We start from the raw sequence: 20760 nt of genomic DNA on the forward strand, positions 1-20760 counted from the left end.
TTACCAAAATGTCCTACTCATTATATCTTTATGGGTGTACAGGCCGTGTCGACTCGTGTTTACTGTGTTGTAAGAGCGCCGTTCTCTATTTTACCTTACCGAAATGTCCTACTCATTATATCTTTATATGGGTGTAAAGGCCGTGTCGACTCGTGTTTACTGTGTTGTAAGATTGTCAATTCTAGGATGAAGTCATACTTTACATAGTCTTTGTTAACTCCACAAAGGAGACGTAATGGCGGTCATGGACACCAGTATCACAAACTCGGTGTCCGGCATGTTCAAACCAAACTTCATTCACTTCTTCTTTCTGTACTACGGACACAACATGAGGATTCTACTTAAACTGTTCTTATGATTATTTAGGAACTATCTTGGATACTTTCTAAAATTCTTGATGATTTAGCACAATTCTGATTCTTTACGCCTTCGTATGGACAGTCCTGACTCTCCGGTAGCTTTTATACAGTTATTCTACACTCATATTGCTTACAAGCTTTTCACCTCAAATTAAACAAACGCTACATCAGCTGAATTGGGGTTATCTAATATATCGTAACCCATACAGCGTATGGTCCAGTTGGACACGTATAGTTACTGGCGCTACGGTAGCTTTTCATGAGCAGTCCCAGCTATAAAGAGAATCTTGATATCAACTGCCAAGTGAATTTTGAAATACTGATTGATTCTTTGGAAGATTATAGCTGACAGTTTGCAAAAGGAAAGCATGCAGAATCGAATTCACTTTCCGAGTGGGTCAAATGATAAGACCCTTAGACTAATTCAAAAACGAATGATTAAAAACACGTGCCTGTATGTCTTGTCCCTAACAGTGTATGTTCAAAGTGCATTATTTTTGCAGACAAAGTATTCATCAACGTAATCCTATCTGCATACACTGTATAGTCCTGCTTGCAAAAAGTACTAGGTTTGCTTGCTAACCATGCGTCCTATACATACATTTTCTAATCGACAAAATATTTGTTAATTATTTATCGATCTATCGATTGCCCATCAATGATAAGGATACAGACCTGCCTTGGTTGTATTTGATTTCGAAGCTTATAAACTACGTTTTGTCGCTGTCTCTGCTAACTGCTCAACCAAGCCGTTATCCAAACTTCTTACTTCCATTCTTGGTACCATTAAATCTGGGTAACAGTCGTAGTGTGGTCGTAGTGGGGGCCTGTACAACCACGAAGTGGAATTAACGGTCAGTGGATTTTGAATAATTTAAGGTCTTTAATCAATCTTGGGCGAACACTCCTCTAACACGTTTCTTCTTCTGGAACTTTTCACATTTCTACCCTTTTCATTTCCATACTTCATAACAGAATGAAAAAAAAACACGCCTTCATTTTCTTGTTACGGGAGATTTCCTTTCCAAGAATGGCGAGCAGCGATATGAATGAAAGGCTATAAAATATTTAGGGAATCATTTTTTGGAAAGCACAAAAAGGCCAAATTCAAATGATTGATTTCCTTGGAGACATCTTTTTTGAGTCGATGACAATATTTCGCAACAGACTACAGGCATTTCTAAAGAGAAACATATTCCTATCGGACAGACTTATTTTTGTTTCCATATGAGGCTGGATTTATTAAAGACTCGGCTTATCAAGACTGGTAACAAATCCCAGGCAATGTAAACGATGTGTGCATCTTTTAAATATTAAATGACTAAAACATTATTGTCTGCGTCGATGGAATATACATTTGTTCCCCCTTGAACTTGAAATGAAGAACACTACAGACTCTTCTACTCAAGCAGATTTCCTTGATCTCTATTTCCATTATGACCAATAGAACAAATAAGCTATAAGCGGGAACGGTTCGATTTTCCGATCATGAATATTCCCATTCTTTGATAGTAACATCCCTGCTCCACAACCTATGGTTTCTATATGTCACAGTTACAACACTGGGTTTCCAGCTGGATGAGGACTGAATGTACACGATACCTGAATTAACGTCTCTGGTTGTCCATGTACAGGGAGTCTTAAACTGAGATTGATAGGAACTTCGTTTACATCGATTTATGTCGACAGAAGGGCGCTACTCAGTAGAGATAATTGTATTGAATGTCGTCTGCTCTCGTGTCCGACTAAATGGAATCTGAAGATTCGCTAAATTCAACATCTCAAAATCAAAACTTTTTCTCGTCGTCACGAAACCAATATTTTCCTTTACAATGTGGTACCGCGTTACATGGTATGTATTCATATAACATCATAACATCTTTGAATTCATGATGTTAGAAACAAACTTAACCTATACCATTCTGAGAATTTACGCAAGTTTCAGTATATTATGCATAGACATGAAATAAGTAGATCTTCACCTTCAGGGGCGGATCCAGGACATCGGCTAGAAGGGGCGCAACAGGCGCGGAATCACGATTTGATGAAGGGTCCCAGGACCTAAGCCCAGGTAGGGAGTACCCCAGAAGCTGGAGAAATATATTTATATAAAAAAAAAAAAAGTAAAACATTGCATTATTTAGATTCATGAGGAAAGGTTGATGAAAATATGTTAAGTTAAACGTGTGCAGTACTAGTCTCTCTGTAAGTATTAATTTGACGGAAGACCCATGTGCGAGCGCTAAACGTGTGCAGCCTCTCTGTAAGGATTACATTTGACGGAAGACCCATGTGCGAGCGCTGAACGTGTGCAGCCTCTCTATAAGGATTAAATTTGACGAAAGACCCATGTGCGAGCGCTAAACGTGTGCAGCCTCTCTGTAAGGATTGAATTTGACGTATTTCTCCCGGTGCGCTCCCGCATTTACAGAATCTTAATTATAATTACCTAGTCTTTTTGTAGATCTAGGTATACACATATGTACAGTTGTATTTGTATAACTTATGGAGATTACATTCAATATATGTACATAAAATGACATGCACTATCTATTCTCGGTCAAACTGAATTTAGTAAGTTATAATGCTATGTGTATTGTAACTTGTAGGATGACACTTATACGTCATTTAGTTTTTCAATAACCACCACCCGGTCTGGAACTAATCTCAGGGTACATTTTACCCATTACACCAAACGAACACATTTTTCCTGTTACACCGTCTAACTGTTGTGTGGAACAGAAACTAACAAGATGGACATGGTCGTGTGCTTTCTCTTGTTGTTTGTAATCTTTGACGCGAGTTACTACCTGCGTCAAATCTGTCTTGTAATCATGTCCGTTATCAGACGAAGATCCTCGACAAAGCACCTGCTAGAAAGCAGTGTCATAGAAGGTTTGGCACTTTTTGTAAAGTCTGACTTCACCATACAGAAAGCTCGTTGTAACCAGAAAGTATTCAAGAAACAATGTCAAATAAATTGTAATTTGGTATCGAACTGATGAAGACCTATATTTGTCATGGAAAGGTCACTTGATAAGGTATATACCGGTCGCCGGGTGGTTGCGCAATCACTTGAGGGATTTATGGGAGGTAACTCATGATGATCGTGGGGGAAAAGCTTTGTCAACTTAACGGTATTATTTGGGGGTTTTAAAAATTAGTTTCAATGGCAATTTTTGTCTCTCTATTTCATACACATGTGGATCTGGATATGGATTATGATGTTTTCTTATTAGAAACTAAAGAACTATATGTGTTTGAAATGTGCAAGTAAAATATTATAATCATAAATGTGCAAGTAAAAAATAATTTCTAATACACATTGTATGTCTAAAGTTATTTTCAACCATTTGGATCAACATTATACTGTGACAGTTTGTTACATGTGTCCTTACATCCAACCACAAAATGTTTTTTCTCTTTCCTGTTTAGGACTCCAAAGTATGCAATATTTTTATCTTCTGCAGGTATTGTCCTGATGAATGACCTTGATCTCCAATTTCACATGAACAATGCACGCTACTTGCGCGAGTGTGACTTTGGGCGTACAAAGCTGTGGATAGAAAATCGAATCATTGGGAAGATTGGTATAGGACGGATGGTGAGGTTGACTAATGCTGCAGCAAGTGTCCGCTATCGCAAATCACTACAGCTCTTCAATAGATACAAAATTGTCAGCAAGGTCAGTGTGATTAAAATATCAACATATGTAGACACAATTAAAGTGTTTTAATAATTATCCCACTACTTTTGAGTTGGAGATTATGTTAGCCCCCTTAATTTAATGTAGGTTAAATGGAGTAACTCTAAATCCAGCTATGTGACAGTCACACATATTCAATATGTAAATGTGCCACACTAAAACAAAGTATTATTCATTGATTTGCAGGTGATATTCTGGGATGAAAAGGCCTTTTATGTGGAGCAGCAAATTTTACGACAACCAGATGATTTTGTCTGTGCTGTAATTATATGTAAGCAGTCTGTAATAGGATGTTCCCCAGATAGTCTTGTTCAGAAATTATCTGGACATTCCACGATTTCATCGCCCCCAAAGACTCGTGAACTCCAATCACTCCTGGAGTCTTGGCAGCATTCGAGTGATCGACTAAACCGTCCTAGGGTTTATGATTGATCGATGCAAAACAACTAAACTTTTGTCAGTTTGTCTAAAGATTGCATTAATATGACTACTGATAGGTGACAACAGGGCTATACCAATATATTTATTAGGATTTTTGACCTTGTGTCACTACAAAGATCCTACCGATATGTGTCATGAATTACTGGGTACTTTAAATATTTCATGTCTATATTATTTTTGATGGACTACCTTCATGATTTGTTGTTTTTTGAGATTGTTATTGATTTTTGTCTTTCAAATTGTTTGTGAAAAAGAAACTTTCTATGGTAAATGAAGGGAATTATAAATGACTTAATTGTTTCTTGTTACTTTAACTATGGGTTTTATTGTTATCAGTAATTAGGTTTACTTTGAATACATACCCCGGTATGTACATTACTGATTTTAGTACTCATTTGTGTACTGTTGTGCTGTTGGTGTTGAACAAATTAAAAGATAACATGCCAAAGTCTTTTTTAAGCTTATTGATCAATTTATTCACATTCAACCAGTCAAAGGTTGAAACTATTTGAAGTACATGTATATTAAGGTATTTTAAAGAAATAGAGACTTATTCTTAATTAACAGGAAAGAGCGTAGTGTGCTTCCACCTGGCTTAAAGCTGCAATCCCATTTACTTTAATCCTAGTCCGAAGCTTCTACCACTGAGTTAAAGGGAAATTCCCTCTCGAGTGAAGCTAGAAAGCGACTGTAATCCTATGTACAATTAGAATCTGCCACACTTATTTAAGATAAATATGTTCTTGCTCTGGAAAATATAGGACAGTTGTCCTTAGAACAATTAGGTTGTCTCCCCTAGTTCTTGCTTTATAAGAAGCCAAACAAACTTACTCTGATATCAATAGAACTAAAGACGAGGCATATACCGTAAGTAGTCACCCGACTTAAGAAACATTTAACACAAAAGATCCAAAACGAAGGATCCGACAAGAATGACATTAATATCATGATGAGTCATAAAATGCCCTTTGTTTTTTATGAAGAGATTCCTAAAACCTATCTTGTCCAAGTGTCCCTTTTGTGACTCTCTTCATCAAACAGGGGAGGTCCAACTCCCAGCTTTGAAATTACGCTTCCCCTCAGTCGATAGAAATTACACTTCCCCTCAGTCTATAGAACTTATACTTCCCCTCAGTCTATAGAAATTACACTTCCCCTCAGTCTATAGAAATAACACTTCCCCTCAGTCTATAGAACTTACACTTCCCCTCAGTCTATTGAAATTACTCTTCCCCTCAGTCTATAGAACTTACACTTCCCCTTAGTCTATAGAAATTACACTTCCCCTCAGTATATAGAACTTACACTTCCCCTCAGTCTATAGAGATTACACTTCCCTCAGTCTATAGAACTTACCCTTCCCCTCAGTCTATAGAAATTACACTTACCCTCAGTCTATAGAAATAACACTTCCCCTCAGTCTATAGAACTTACACGTCCCCTCAGTCTATAGAACTTACACTTCCCCTCAGTCTATTGAAATTACTCTTCCCCTCAGTCTATAGAACTTACACTTCCCCTTAGTCTATAGAAATTACACTTCCCCTCAGTATATAGAACTTACACTTCCCCTCAGTCTATATAAATTACACTTCCCCTCAGTCTATAGAAATAACACTTCCCCTCAGTCTATAGAACTTACTCTTCCCCTCAGTCTATAGACATTACACTTCCCCTCAGTCTATAGAACTTACACGTCCCCTCAGTCTATAGAACTTACACTTCCCCTCAGTCTATAGAAATTACACTTCCCCTCAGTCTATAGAACTTTTGCATCAAATTTCAGTGCAATTGGTTGATTGTTAAATCTTCAGGTGAAGTTGAAAATCTCCTTTTTCCTATTTAACTGAACAACTTCATCCCATCTCCACAGGCAAATGGACAATCTGACTGAAATGAAGTTCAGCCTCCTGTGGCCTTTTTGTCCATGAAGAGCTAAAGGAGAATTTTGGAAAAAATGTTTTTTCAATATTTGAAAGGAAATGTAAAGGTAGGGTTATGGATTTATGTATATTGACTTAAATGTAGAGGCAAGGTAATAGCCAATAACTCTTGAATTTAAAATAGAGCCATCCTACTTCACATACACATGCAAATATGTGCAACTGGTAATCAGGATGGGACTTTGACCTTGAAAGTTTGTCAAGATCATTCATTTGATCAGGATGAAAGTTTTCCCAGGTCATTCATTTGAGCAAAGTTGATTAACCTTCTTCCCAGGAAACTACAAACAAACTACATAATTCTATTTGTCTAGACCTTATACATCTTCAGAACTTTAAAAGGGAAAGGATCTCAATAAATTTTGCAAACTTTTGCCTAACCCATTAGTTATTTATAGTACATGTAATACCATTTTTAAACTAAAAGATGGAGATGGAGGTCACCACCTTGTTACCCGGCATAAAGGATGGAGGTCACCACCTTGTTACCCGGCATAAAGGATGGAGGTCACCACCTTGTTACCCGGCATAAAGGATGGAGGTCACCACCTTGTTACCCGGCATAAAGGATGGAGGTCACCACCTTGTTACCCGGCATAAAGGATGGAGGTCACCACCTTGTTACCCGGCATAAAGGATGGAGGTCACCACCTTGTTACCCGGCATAAAGGATGGAGGTCACCACCTTGTTACCCGGCATAAAGGATGGAGGTCACCACCTTGTTACCCGGCATAAAGGATGGAGGTCACCACCTTGTTACCCGGCATAAAGGATGGAGGTCACCACCTTGTTACCCGGCATAAAGGATGGAGGTCACCACCTTGTTACCCGGCATAAAGGATGGAGGTCACCACCTTGTTACCCGGCATAAAGGATGGAGGTCACCATCTTGTTTTATAGAATAGAAGACACTGTTGTTTAACTTTATTGACCTCATCTCATATTTCTTTGCTACATAGTAGCTCAAGGTAAAACCCAAGTACATAATAATGTACCTTGTGTAAGTGAGGCAAGCTATGAGTCATAAAGTTTTTTTATGATCAATAAAAAGAAACCCAATGTTGGTAATAAACTTTTATTATAGCTCCTAACTTTATAACACAGCACCTTAAGAAATCAGTGCACAGCCCAAACCTCGAGTTAAGTACATGTCATACTGACTATAACTGGAACAATGCATATCATACACACTTAAAATAAAATGAAAGTCTAAATAAGTTAAAAGATTTAGGAGGTAGAGCTCATGCCATAACTGATAACCGAGACTTGAGTGTCATCTTGGCAGTTCTGTCCATTGTACAAAGTGGTAAAATATGAACTTGCTCGAAATCATTAAGGATATCTTTAACAACTTTTATTGAAGACAGAGCATTACAAATTACAAAGTGGTCCGATATCATATGACTCATTTCATACACTTATCATTTTTTTTGAGGACACCATTTTACCTTCGCCAAAATTTATGACATCAATATTATACATATTTATATATGTGTGTGTACATAACCGGTGACAAATGTATGTGATTGGCGTAGAAGTTTTAGCATGTGATTTATCCAAATGGATGTATATTCTTTCTGATCCTTCAGACTAGTAGTTTTATGTCATTTTATCTATCTTAAAAGTTAAAACTGTATCCTTATAGAATTGTATTTCATCAAAGCTTAATGAACTCCAACTTCTCCTATCTAGAACAATCTTCTCCAAACCATGTTAACCTTTGAATTGTTTACTCCATAAGACTTAAGGATGTGTGCTACCTGAAAGTGAAAATACACCTCCCTTTGTCAAGAGTTCCACACTAAACATGTACACATATTGATAACACAAGTAAATCCAATATATTATATACTATTTGAAAAAATAACAATTACAGGTGTAATATGTAAGGTAGCATACAGCCTTAAGACTGTATTGATAATAAGGTAAAGGGTACCGCTGGATCAGTTATAATTGCAAAGAAGAGTTCCATGCCTTTTGACTTAGAGTAATCTCCCTTTGACATACATGCAGAAGATGAATCTCCTATCAAGTTATGTATCTTTGAATTTTCATCGTTTCTTTTCCTCAACTGGCCACTCTTTGTGACACTGTGTATTTATAATTACTGGATGGTAACATCAGTATTTGCAATTTAAAGGTCATGAGTGCTACCCCTGAAGATTTTCAGTTTTCTCTTCATATTTTTTGCAAACGTTCGAATTTCAAACAACTATATATCTGTAAATTATATTGCAACATGTTATTTTTATTAAACAGTTCTTTTGAAAAAGACTTAAACCAATATCTTACAATACTGACAATGGTTTTAATATAGCTAATTCACTTACTGGTACCCTTTACCTTACTGGTAAATGTGTATCAATGTTTTTTCTGTATCAGCATCTATTTCATTTTATACCTGATGTGCATATTTATATACATACCACGGTAATATTTTATGTACATAAAATTTACAACATATTAAAGAATGGCACATTTAAGCACAATAATTATACCTCGTATCTTAAAAATGATAAAAATATTAAATAACTCCATGGAATATTTTCATGTACACTATTGTCAGTATGCAGAGTAGTAGCATTAAAGGATTTCCACAGGACTAAATATTTGACTACAGCTGCTGTTAAATACATACTATGGTATGGGGTTTGAATACTCTTACATGTGCAATGGGGAAACACATCTTATACTTAAGTATATGTCCTATAAATACCAAAGTTTCCAGGAGCAGATCTTAATTAAGGGCACACATACACAACCACTCCCTAAAAATGACCCAAGCTACATGAATATACATACATTTTACAAGTATTTTGGATTATTTTGGCATAATTTTCTTCTTTCCTCTCACCAGATTTTTTTTATTTTAATCAAACTTTGCAGTCCTCCCTAACTGTAACATGATATCCTGAACTCACTCCTGTTTTCAACGCTTTATCTTTGTTAAAATATATAACATATATCTTACTACATTCATATACTTTATAAAAAGTACACTCAATAAGTTTAAATACCTACACCAATCAACCATACCCTTCTGGTATACATCTCTATAAAACTCAATAAAAATTTACATGAAATTATTTAATTTGTGTGAAAAATATATTGCTACACCACAGCCTACAATATTCTGAATTTGAACTAGGCAGAAAGCAGATGAAAGTCAGTATATGGATAAGGTAGAAAAATGAACGGTTCAATATATTTCATGGATATAATTGACATAACACCACCTGGCAGAAGTGAATATATACATCATTACAAGCCCGTAGGCTTCCATTGAGATCAGAACAATGTGAGAAATTTTTGTGACCACACATATACAGAAAATAAACTGATATCAGGAGATTCTGAATTGGAGGATCAGACAACTGTGTGTATACAAAGCCTGGCTTTGGAAAAAAATATATACAGTTGTGCACCATAAACTTTATGAGGTTAAATTACACCTTTACTTTATATCTATATCGGAATACACATAATGGAGCCTTGTTGGTCCTGATTTTTTTTATTTCAGAAAAACAAATGTTTGAAGTAAATGTTTCAACCAGGATTATAGTCAAACAAAGGGGCCTGAAGTTTATAAATAGCATCAAATTTCTCTGTGTATATCCTTGCATGATTACCAGATATATAACATAATTGTGGCTATATATAGGTAGTAGACATAAGTATATGTACTATTAAAAGACTCCTTATTTAATCTATGCACCAAAAATCATTTGACATGAGATCTAGATTTGGATTATATACTTTTCTACATGTAAGGTAAAATGTTGAGACGTCCACAAACTTCACATCTTTGAAACTTTGCGCTCACCATATTGGCAAGAAAATATGTAAATGTTGACACATTATGCATTATAAAAAAAATCATAATGAATATTTTGAGAAATTGATAAGTGAGAATTTCAACATAAAGAAATGTTCCACTTTACAGTATATAAATCTTTGGGAACTGATTTCAGTGGTCTAATGCTGTGGGTATACATACTGTTTTAGGCACAGGATTGCTTCCTAGCTTTAAATTGTTAAATTTTGCACAGACAAAAATAGAACACTTAACCCGTTCACCACTGTAGACCATAATGGACTCATTCATATCAATGCATGATAAGAGTCTACTGAAGTTACATAGGGGTGAAAGGGTCAAAACATAGGAATGTTTATATCATATCAATTGAAGAACACACAGTTAAATAATGTGAAAAACTGAATACTACAATCACAATACATTGATAGACAAGATAAATCTACAACAATATATATACCAAGGTGTAGATTCTCTATACCCTCTGTTTTATCCACATCCACTCTTCTTTCTAGCCTTTGGAGAGACAATTTTAGAAATATTTGAAAGATTACTTCAAATATGAAAGATGCTTTCAAGTCTGCAAAACTCTTGAAGCAGAAGTGATATATATAATGGCAAGTATTGCTGTATTCCCCCTTTTCAGTACTAAATCACTTAAGACTGGGGCAGTCAATGTAAGATCAGTGGAATGTTACCTAGGAAACGAGCCTTCAGAATCAGGGACACTTCAGATATAACAGCAACCTTAAAATATCGTTAATTTTAACTAAGTAGACCTTTAAAGTGATAATAATTCAGATTTTTTTGTCATATAAACATGTATATATACAGGTTATACATTGACTCTTTACTTTCATTATGGTTTCTTTCTGCCATCATTTACAATCATATGTAGGGATTCTTACCATCTAACTTAATTGTGCCTTAATTTTTACAAGATCAAAGTTAAGTATAAATACTGCTTTTGAAAAAATATCAGTCAACTTTTATTTAATTCTCCCTCACCTCATATTGTCATTGCTTAAACCCTTAACTAAAATCATGTGAATGGAGTTACTGCCCTTCTCCTTCCTGTTCTTCACTGCCTTCGATCATTTCGTTATGTATTTTCATGATGTCTTTGAAGTATCTGACTGTCTTCACCTTCAGTTCAAGGGTCGCATCCTCATCGCACAGGAAGATGGTGTGAGGATGCTGTTGAAACGCGGACACAGTCCACATGTGACTCACGCCCTCCTCAATGGCCTTGTGGAGGGCATACGCTTTGTGGGCACCAGTAATTAGGATCATCACCTGGACAGACAATACCCTGTGTAATTATACTCTAACAATGTCATTAGATCCTACAAGTTAGGAAATATCCTTATACTCTACCAACACCAGTACTTTATACCAGCCTACTTTAAATTTCAAGGGAATGTTTTTTTACAGTAAACTGAATCAAGCTACATCAACTGTTTAGACATACTTTAATGCCATATATGACCTTCAAATACTGATTGGCCCCAAATTTTTCAAAATTGATTCTAATTAAACATTATTTAACATGAAAGGAGTAAAATCTTAAATCTTTAAGACTTACCATGTATTTATGTTCACTAATAAATATTTTATGTATTTCAAATAAGTTTGAAATGAAAACTGATTTCTTAAGGATTAATTTTAAAGCGTACCTCTCTAGCATCCATAACAGTCCCAACCCCTACAGTAAGTGCCTGGTGAGGCACCTTGGACAAGTCACCCCCAAAGAAACGGGCGTTAGCTAGAATGGTGTCCTGGGCTAGACTCTTGATCCTTGTCCTCGACACCAGGCTTGATCCCGGCTCGTTAAAGGCAATGTGACCATCAGGTCCAATACCTGCACAACAGAAGCTATATGTCATATCTATCGCATCATTACTGGCAACAGGAGTTTATAATCTAGAAAATAGCAACCAAAATTTGTCTTTCAATATCCACTCTATAAATATTTAATAAATGCTTATAATATTTCACTTTTTTCTGTACATTTTTTTCATAGAATGAAAACTTTTTTTGTTGCATTGCAGACAATGCCTTACTGAGAATTAATTTTACACATACATTCCTTTTAGGAAAGTAAAATAAAATTCCCTATAGTATAGCATGCTATTAATATTACTCTCTCAAATTTTTGAAGTGATCCTCTATGCTGCACATCGATGAATATACAAGAGACTAGCTACTACCTCCTATAAACAGCTCTATCCCTCCAGCCTCTGTAATCTTCTCCTCGTAATCATCACACTCCTTTTTAACATCTACTGCATTGCCGTCTAGGATGTGGGCATTCTCTGGGTTAATGTCAATGTGCTTGAAAAAGTTGTTCCACATGAAGGAATGGTAGCTCTCAGGATGATCACGGGGTATTGCTGAAAATAGACAGCTGTTAGAATAACAACAGGCCCAGAAGACCTGAATCGCTCACTCGAATATTTAAGCAATCATTACAAAATCATAAGATGTTTTATTGCATCAAGATCCTAGACTCTGGGCCATTCCTTGTAGCATATGCAAATCCAAATATTCATGCTCAGCAGTTTTATATTGTTTTAGAATGGGTATCGCAAGCGCTTCCATGTAATGACCAAGGGACTAGGTCACAAAGTACGGGACCAGACCTTGGTGCCAATTCTGGTAGCTATATCATATATATTTGTTCAACCATTTCAAAGTTGTGACCCAGGAACTTAGTCCCATGGGATGTGGTCAGACCCCAGAGCCAATTTTGAAATCATAATTGTGCTTGTCCCTCTGCGCAGCAATGGTATATATGGTTGTGGAATAGGATCTCAACCATTTTAAGTTACGACCCTGGGACTAAATTTTGAGGGGTAGGGCTAGACCTGGGGCTATCCTGATAGAATATGTTTTTTTTCGTCTCTTTTTATCGAGAAATTATATGTTTGTTTATAGTGTGGGGATCTCAACCATTTCCAAGTTACTGTATAACCTGGGTATAGCTCTGCTTCACAGCCACGGGAGCCAGCCCTTCAAGTTTTTAATCTCATAATTCCAGAGAGGTGGTCTAAAGCAACATGGTCAAATTATCCTTTTTGCCACATCCCTCAGTCCCTCGCACCCCTCATTCCCTCACACTCCTCAGTCCCTCACACCCTTCAGTCCCTCACACCCCTCAGTCTCTCACACCCCTCAGTCCCTCATACCCCTCAGTCCCTCACACCCCTCAGTCCCTCACACCCCTCAGTCCCTCATACCCCTCAGTCCCTCATACCCCTCAGTCCCTCATACCCCTCATACCCCTCAGTACCTAACCCCCTCACACCCCTCAGTCCCTCACACCTCTCAGTCCCTCACACTCCTCAGTCCCTCACACCCCTCATTCCCTCACACTCCTCAGTCCTTCACACCCCTCAGTCCCTCATACCCCTCAGTCCCTCCCACCCCTCAGTCCCTCACACCCCTCAGTCCCTCCCACCCCTCAGTCCCTCACATCCCTCAGTCCCTCACGCCCCTCAGTCCCTCACACTCCTCAGTCCCTCACACCCCTAAGTCCCTCATACCCCTCAGTCCCTCCCACCCCTCAGTCCCTCACACCCCTCAGTACCTCACACCCCTCAGTTCCTTACACTCCTCAGTCCCTCATACCCCTCAGTCCCTCACACCCTCAAACCCCTCAGTCCCTCACACCCCTCAGTCCCTCATGCCCCTCAGTCCCTCACACCCCTCAGTCCCTCACCCCCAGCCCCTCATCCCCCCCAGTCCCTCATACCCCTCAGTCCCTCATACCCCTCATACCCCTCAGTCCCTAACCCCCTCACACCCCTCAGTCCCTCACACCTCTCAGTCCCTCACACTCCTCAGTCCCTCACACCCCTAAGTCCCTCATACCCCTCAGTCCCTCCCACCCCTCAGTCCCTCACATCCCTCAGTCCCTCACGCCCCTCAGTCCCTCACACTCCTCAGTCCCTCACCCTCCTCAGTCCTTCACACCCCTCAGTCCCTCACACTCCTCAGTCCTTCACACCCCTCAGTCCCTCACACTCCTCAGTCCCTCATACCCCTCAGTCCCTCACACTCCTCAGTCCCTCACCCTCCTCAGTCCTTCACACCCCTCAGTCCCTCATACCCCTCAGTCCCATATACCCCTCAGTCCCTCCCACCCCTCAGTCCCTCACATCCCTCAGTCCCTCACGCCCCTCAGTCCCTCACACTCCTCAGTCCCTCACCCCCCTCAGTCCCTCATACCCCTCAGTCCCTCCCACCCCTCAGTCCCTCACACCCCTCAGTACCTCACACCCCTCAGTTCCTCACACCATCACACCCCTCAGTCCCTCAAACCGTTCAGTCCCGCACATCCTTCAGTCCCTCACACCCCTCAGTCCCTCATACCCCTCAGTCCCATATACCCCTCAGTCCCTCACACCCCTCAGTCCCTCACCCCCCCAGTCCCTCATACCCCTCAGTCCCTCACACCCCTCAGTCCCTCAGTCCCTCACACCCTTCAGTCCCTCATACCCCTCAGTCCCTCCCACCCCTCAGTCCCTCACACCCCTCAGTCCCTCACATCCCTCAGTCCCCAACATCCCTCAGTCCCTCACACCCCTCAGTCCCTCACACCATCACACCCCTCAGTCCCTCACCCCCCTCAGTCCCTCATACCCCTCAGTCCCTCACAACCCTCAGTCCCTCATACCCCTCAGTCCCTCACAACCCTCAGTCCCTCATACCCCTCAGTCCCTCACAACCCTCAGTCCCTCATACCCCTCAGTCCCTCACACTCTTCAGTCCCTCACACTTCTCAGACCCTCATACCCCTCAGTCCCTCACACTCCTCAGTCCCTCATATCCCTCAGTCCCTCACACCCCTCAGTCCCTCACATCCCTCAGTCCCTCACACCCCTCAGTCCCTCACATCCCTCAGTCCCTCACACCCCTCAGTCCCTCACATCTCTCAGTCCCCAACATCCCTCAATCCCTCACACCCCTCAGTCCCTCACACCACTCAGTCCCTCACACCCCTCAGTCCCTCATACCCCTCAGCCCCTCACACCCCTCAGTCCCTCACACTCTTCAGTCCCTCACACTTCTCAGACCCTCATACCCCTCAGTCCCTCACACTCCTCAGTCCCTCACCCCCCTCAGTCCCTCACACCCCTCAGCCCCTCAGTCCCTCACACCCTTCAGTCCCTCATACCCCTCAGTCCCTCACCCCCCTCAGTCCCTCAGTCCCTCACACCCTTCAGTCCCTCATACCCCTCAGCCCCTCACACCCCTCAGTCCCTCACACTCTTCAGTCCCTCACACTTCTCAGACCCTCATACCCCTCAGTCCCTCACACTCCTCAGTCCCTCACGCTCCTCAGTCCCTCATACCCCTCAGTCCCTCACACACCTCAGTCCCTCACACCCCTCAGTCCCTCACACCTCTCAGTCCCCAACATCCCTCAGTCCCTCACACCCCTCAGACCCTCACACCCCTCAGTCCCTCACATCTCTCAGTCCCCAACATCCCTCAGTCCCTCACACCCTCACCCCCCTCAGTCCCTCACAACCCTCAGTCCCTCACACCCCTCAGTCCCTCACACACCTCAGTCCCTCACACCCCTCAGTCCCTCACACCATCACACCCCTCAGTCCCTCACAACCCTCAGTCCCTCATACCCCTCAGTCCCTCACAACCCTCAGTCCCTCAGTCCCTCACACCCTTCAGTCCCTCAAACCCCTCAGTCCCTCACACCCCTCAGTCCCTCATATCCCTCAGTCCCTCACACCCTTCAGTCCCCCTCAGTCCCTCATACCCCTCAGTCCCTCACCCCCCTCAGTCCCCCACACCCCTCAGTCCCTCACACCCCTCAGTCCCACACACCCCTCAGTCCCTCATACCCCTCAGTCCCTCACCCCCCTCAGTCCCCCACACCCCTCAGTCCCTCACACCCCTCAGTCCCTCATCCCCCTCAGTCCCTCACACCCCTCAGTCCCTCATACCCCTCAGTCCCTCACACCATCAAACCCCTCAGTCCCTCACACTCCTCAGTCCCTCATATCCCTCAGTCCCTCACACCCTTCAGTCCCTAACACCCCTCAGTCCCTCATACCCCTCAGTCCCTCACACCCCTCAGTCCCTCACACCCCTCAGTCCCTCACACCCCTCAGTACCTAACCCCCTCAACCCCTCACACCCCTCAGTACCTAACCCCCTCAGTCCCTCACACCCCTCAGTACCTAACCCCCTCACACTCCTCATACCCCTCAATACCTCACACCCCTCAGTCCCTCACACCCCTCAGTATCTAACCCCCTCACACCCCTCAGTCCCTCACACCCTCAGCCCCTCATACCCCTCAAACCTGGTTTGTACAATTTTAAATCCCCACTTTGAGAATACTTCCCCACCACCACCACTTCATTTTACATGGCTATAACTTACTTTTAGGGGAGTGCCTTACATCATCATGGTATATTTCATGGTTCAAATATTTGATGTAATAGATAGTATAAACTACCATCTATTTCTGATATACATACCTACATATTCGTCCATATTGAATGTTTTGACATACTTGAAGGACAGCTTGCCAGCTTTGACATACTCGATGAGTTTCTTGTATGTACCCAAAGGTGTGCTCCCTGAACAACAACGAAATGTACATTTATCAACTTTCTTCATAAGTGGTTAAGGTAAACTGTTATTTGTTTGCCATCTGGCATTTTAAAACAAAAATTTCTGAATGTTGAATTGTATATGTAGAAAGCACTTGCAGTTATTAAATGTAGGAAAGTCTGCAGATCTACATGTGTAAGGGTGGGAAACCAAAAATGAAATATTTAAATATGGGAAAAGTTAATTGGAACCTCAGAGTGAATAGTTTAGAAGCTCAAAGTGTTATGTTTAACTGTTGAAACATTAGAGTGAAGAGACAGAGTTAAGCTCAGAGTTGATTGTTCAACAATATGATATTGTAAATCTTTTGTAGGAAGATTATCTGAAGGTACTGAACCAGACAGCGTTGGTGGTTATGTCTTCCGGTCAACTAACAATGTTACCTGTACCCAGCTAGTGTTTGTGGCCAAATCAGCAGTCATGACCACAAATTACCAATTTTTTAACATTTAAGCGTTGGTAAAAATTGTGTCACCAAAAATATAGCCAAACTGAATTTTTTGTCGCTAAATCTGAAAAAGTGTCGCCATTTGGTGACTTAGCGATCGTTAATGCGAGCCCTGCTGATGTTTACCTGTGGGGAGCCTTGCTGATGTTTTCCTGTGGGGAGTCTTGCTGATGTTTACCTGTGGGGAGCCTTGCGGATGTTTACCTGTGGGGAGCCTTGCTGATGTGTACCTGTGGGGAGCCCTGCTGATGTTTATCTGTGGGGAGCCCTGCTGATGTTTACCTGGGGGGAGCCTTGCTGATGTTTACCTGTGGGGAGTCTTGCTGATGTTTGCCTGTGGGGAGCCTTGCTGATGTTTGCCTGTGGGGAGCCCTGCTGATGTTTATCTGTGGGGAGCCCTGCTGATGTTTACCTGGGGGGAGCCTTGCTGAGGTTTTACTGTGGGGAGTCCTGCTGATGTTTACCTGTGGGGAGCCTTGCTGATGTTTACCTGTGTGGAGCCTTGCTGATGTTTACCTGTGGGGAGCCCTGCTGATGGTTATCTGTGGGGAGCCCTGCTGATGTTTACCTGTGGGGAGCCTTGCTGATGTTTTCCTGTGGGGAGTCTTGCTGATGTTTACCTGTGTGGAGCCTTGCTGATGTTTACCTGTGGGGAGCCTTGCGGATGTTTACCTGTGGGGAGCCTTGCTGATGTTTTCCTGTGGGGAGCCTTGCTGATGTTTACCTGTGTGGAGCCTTGCTGATGTTTACCTGTGGGGAGCCCTGCTGATGTTTATCTGTGGGGAGCCCTGCTGATGTTTACCTGTGGGGAGCCCAAGAGTGAAGTATCTGTCAGGTCCTGGATTAAAAGCCAGGATTCTCCTTCTGATGTACTTGGCTGCCCACTCACTAACATCATCATACTTGTCAAGAATTACCAGCCTCATCTGTAACATGGACCAAACAAATAATTAGTGTAGGGCCAATAAGTAAGATCTGAAGTCTTAGTAAAGGGTTACAGGGTAATCATTTACAATTATACAGTAAAACCTCGTTATACTGCCACCATTTGCCCAGAGAAGACTTGGCATTATAAAGGGGTTTGGCAATAAATTGAGGGAAATGCATAGAGGAATTTGTAAGAAAACAAGAAAAAGGGACATTGAAATATGTTGTCAGTAAACGAGGTTTCAAATGAAACAAGTGGCATTATATTGAGGGTTAACTGTACATGTACATTGTGGTACATGGTGGTACACGTTGTATCTAAACCAGACTTACTTCTAAAAAATCAAACACTGGCACGATAGTCATTTAACACATTGTTGCTATACAATTATTTCAACCCCAACAGATTCACAACTAATACATGTACACAATATGTAACTACCTGATTGTCATACCTGTGTTTCTCACCTGTTGAAATCGTCACTGACAGATCTAGAGCTGTGACACTACTATCCTGTACATACAACAATATAACTGCCCTGTATATAAGTATACAGGTTTAAATACACATCACTGTGTTATCAAGGTAAAAATCCTGGTCAGCTTTATACCCTACTGAGTTAAAACTCTGCGCCAACTCTATATCTGACCGATTAAATGTTAAATTCCAATGTCACCAAGATAACTCTAACACAAATGTTATTTCTCAAAACAATATGTTCAGTCTGATTCAAACGAGCCACGTTTTCATGTTGGAACCTACCTGGTAATAAAGTACTCACGATTATACTTTGGTTGTATGCTAACCAATCTCTGAAAGATGACTTGCCAATATGTATCACTGGGTCAGACATGATAAAGGTAAAAAAAAGTATTGACAGCTTTAATTTACTTGATAATGATAAAAAGCCTCAAACTAGATATATATCACATTAAGAGTGAACTTATTTAACCGAACATTTAAAAAAAATCTTAAGGTAGGGAAAGAACTGTGGTATATTATGAGGATTTATTATACTGTAGAAATCAAGTCAACTGTCCAATTCTATAAGGTCACTTGCAGGTCAGAATTTTATCATTAGTGACCTTGGATGACCGCTTTTTACAATCTGTTACAACTTTCTGTTTCACATACAGGGTTTTTCTCACTGAGTATATCTTATTCTGTCAAGTAATCAATCATCCTGATATACATGATAAAAAAAATGCCCTTGTATTTATAACTATCAGCTGTGGATTGTGATAACAACGCAATAATATCTTACTTTCTGAATCAGATTGGTAGCTAGTACACATTTGTGTCAACAAAAATCATTGCTGGTCACGATCACAAACAAGTATAATCTTGTCTCAGATCTTTAGTTTCCTACAACAAATAGCAGAATGCTGATTATACAGTAACACAACAAAGAACATTCCTATATAATGTCAGACGCTCGATCGTGTTACAGCCCGACACCTACTCTACTTTTTCCAGTCATACTAATCTAGCTTTTTAACTTGTTGAAAGACAATAATTATAAAGTTTATTAGTGTGAGCTTAATAAGTATATATGTTTGGGTGAATTAAAGGACTCGCACAACTAAATCAGCCAATCAGCAAGACTGTTCATGTTTCATACGATTGTAATCCCTACCTAAAATTTGTTCTGGTTAAATACAGTACCTCTGAATAAATTAATTGTGTATATAAGAACCTCGAATTCTTATTATTTTTATCTATTGCAGCATTTAGCCTGTGCAAAATGCAAAACTTAATATCATCTTTGTTATATAACGCTAATGGGGAAAATTGAAACATGAAGGTTACTGTTAAGGTTACTGTTAAGGTTACTGTTAAGGTTACTGTTAAGGTTACTGCGTAAGGAAGTTATTGCTCATCTTAAATATAAATAGCAATCAAAAAAGGATGTTTCCAGGTATACACCGACAAGTATTTTATTTTTCATAGGGGGTGGGGGACTGGCTGGCATGTATCATATACAATCTATAGACATGCGAAATGTAATTTGTGTCAAGATTTTATATGTTTTTAAGTATGTCAGTATTTTCTGATAAGGTTGTCATTCTAATCAAGACAATGGTCTAACAGTGACAGATGGCAATACCTGTATAAAACAATAACATTTTCTTTGTCCAGTTTTCATAACTATTTCTGTTTAAACATTTAGTCGACAATTACATATACCTTAAGTACATTGACATGTGCAATCTATGCTTCTTTTATGTAAGAGTATATATATATGTATCTAGTGACACAGGTGTACCTGCCAGATAACTAGCCTTTATCTCCTATGTCATACCTTGATGGTTGAACAGCTGATCAGTGTTGTAGGAGGAAATAATGTGCCATCAATAGGTCGTCTCACATTTTACGACATAACCTACAGTCAATTTTAGTCATAATTAAATTATATGTTACAATAATATTCAAACATTATAAACTACCAATGGGTTGATTGATACATCGGTAAAT

General features: G+C 40.3%; 2 protein-coding genes across 7 annotated transcripts; one reads left to right on the forward strand and one right to left on the reverse strand.

Moving 5' to 3' along the window:
* Nucleotides 1–3010: 3010 nt before the first annotated feature.
* On the forward strand, nt 3011–4948 carry LOC110458653 (protein THEM6-like). The gene is made up of 3 exons (XM_021510455.1): nt 3011–3254; nt 3830–4044; nt 4252–4948. The coding sequence occupies exons 1-3, from the start codon at nt 3113–3115 to the stop codon at nt 4495–4497; spliced, it is 603 nt and encodes a 200-aa protein (XP_021366130.1). The 5' UTR covers nt 3011–3112; the 3' UTR covers nt 4498–4948.
* Nucleotides 4949–7511: 2563 nt separating this feature from the next.
* Nucleotides 7512–20643, reverse strand: LOC110458654 (glucosamine-6-phosphate isomerase 1-like). Of its 6 annotated transcripts, XM_021510457.1 has the most exons (7): nt 20588–20633; nt 19550–19650; nt 18160–18283; nt 16774–16875; nt 12475–12657; nt 11941–12125; nt 7512–11560 (listed from the first exon to the last, which is right to left on the reverse strand). In XM_021510457.1, exons 3-7 carry the CDS (start codon nt 18281–18283, stop codon nt 11321–11323), a joined length of 834 nt encoding a protein of 277 aa, XP_021366132.1. In that variant the 5' UTR covers nt 19550–19650; nt 20588–20633; the 3' UTR covers nt 7512–11320. The 6 variants fall into 6 exon arrangements, with proteins under 6 accessions (XP_021366132.1, XP_021366131.1, XP_021366133.1 ...); XM_021510456.1 differs by lacking the exon at nt 19550–19650 and having other exon boundaries at nt 20588–20643; XM_021510458.1 differs by lacking the exon at nt 19550–19650 and having other exon boundaries at nt 20552–20611.
* Between the last annotated feature and the right edge of the window lie 117 nt (nt 20644–20760).

Source organism: Mizuhopecten yessoensis, unplaced genomic scaffold (genome assembly GCF_002113885.1).
Source record: "Mizuhopecten yessoensis strain PY_sf001 unplaced genomic scaffold, ASM211388v2 scaffold9685, whole genome shotgun sequence".
In the NCBI taxonomy this organism is placed as follows: domain Eukaryota; kingdom Metazoa; phylum Mollusca; class Bivalvia; order Pectinida; family Pectinidae; genus Mizuhopecten; species Mizuhopecten yessoensis.

Coding starts and splice junctions, on each gene's coding strand:
- LOC110458654 (XM_021510456.1), bottom strand. CDS start 18,283: ATGAGGCTGGTAATTCTTGACAAGTATGATGATGTTAGTGAGTGGGCA. Junction 12,126..12,474: donor GATAGAGCTGTTTATAGGAG/GTAGTAGCTAGT, acceptor TCTGTTGTGCAG/GTATTGGACCTGATGGTCAC. Junction 11,561..11,940: donor CTGTTATGGATGCTAGAGAG/GTACGCTTTAAA, acceptor TTGTCTGTCCAG/GTGATGATCCTAATTACTGG.
- LOC110458653 (XM_021510455.1), top strand. CDS start 3,113: ATGGACATGGTCGTGTGCTTTCTCTTGTTGTTTGTAATCTTTGACGCG. Junction 3,255..3,829: donor AGAAAGCAGTGTCATAGAAG/GTTTGGCACTTT, acceptor TATCTTCTGCAG/GTATTGTCCTGATGAATGAC. Junction 4,045..4,251: donor GATACAAAATTGTCAGCAAG/GTCAGTGTGATT, acceptor ATTGATTTGCAG/GTGATATTCTGGGATGAAAA.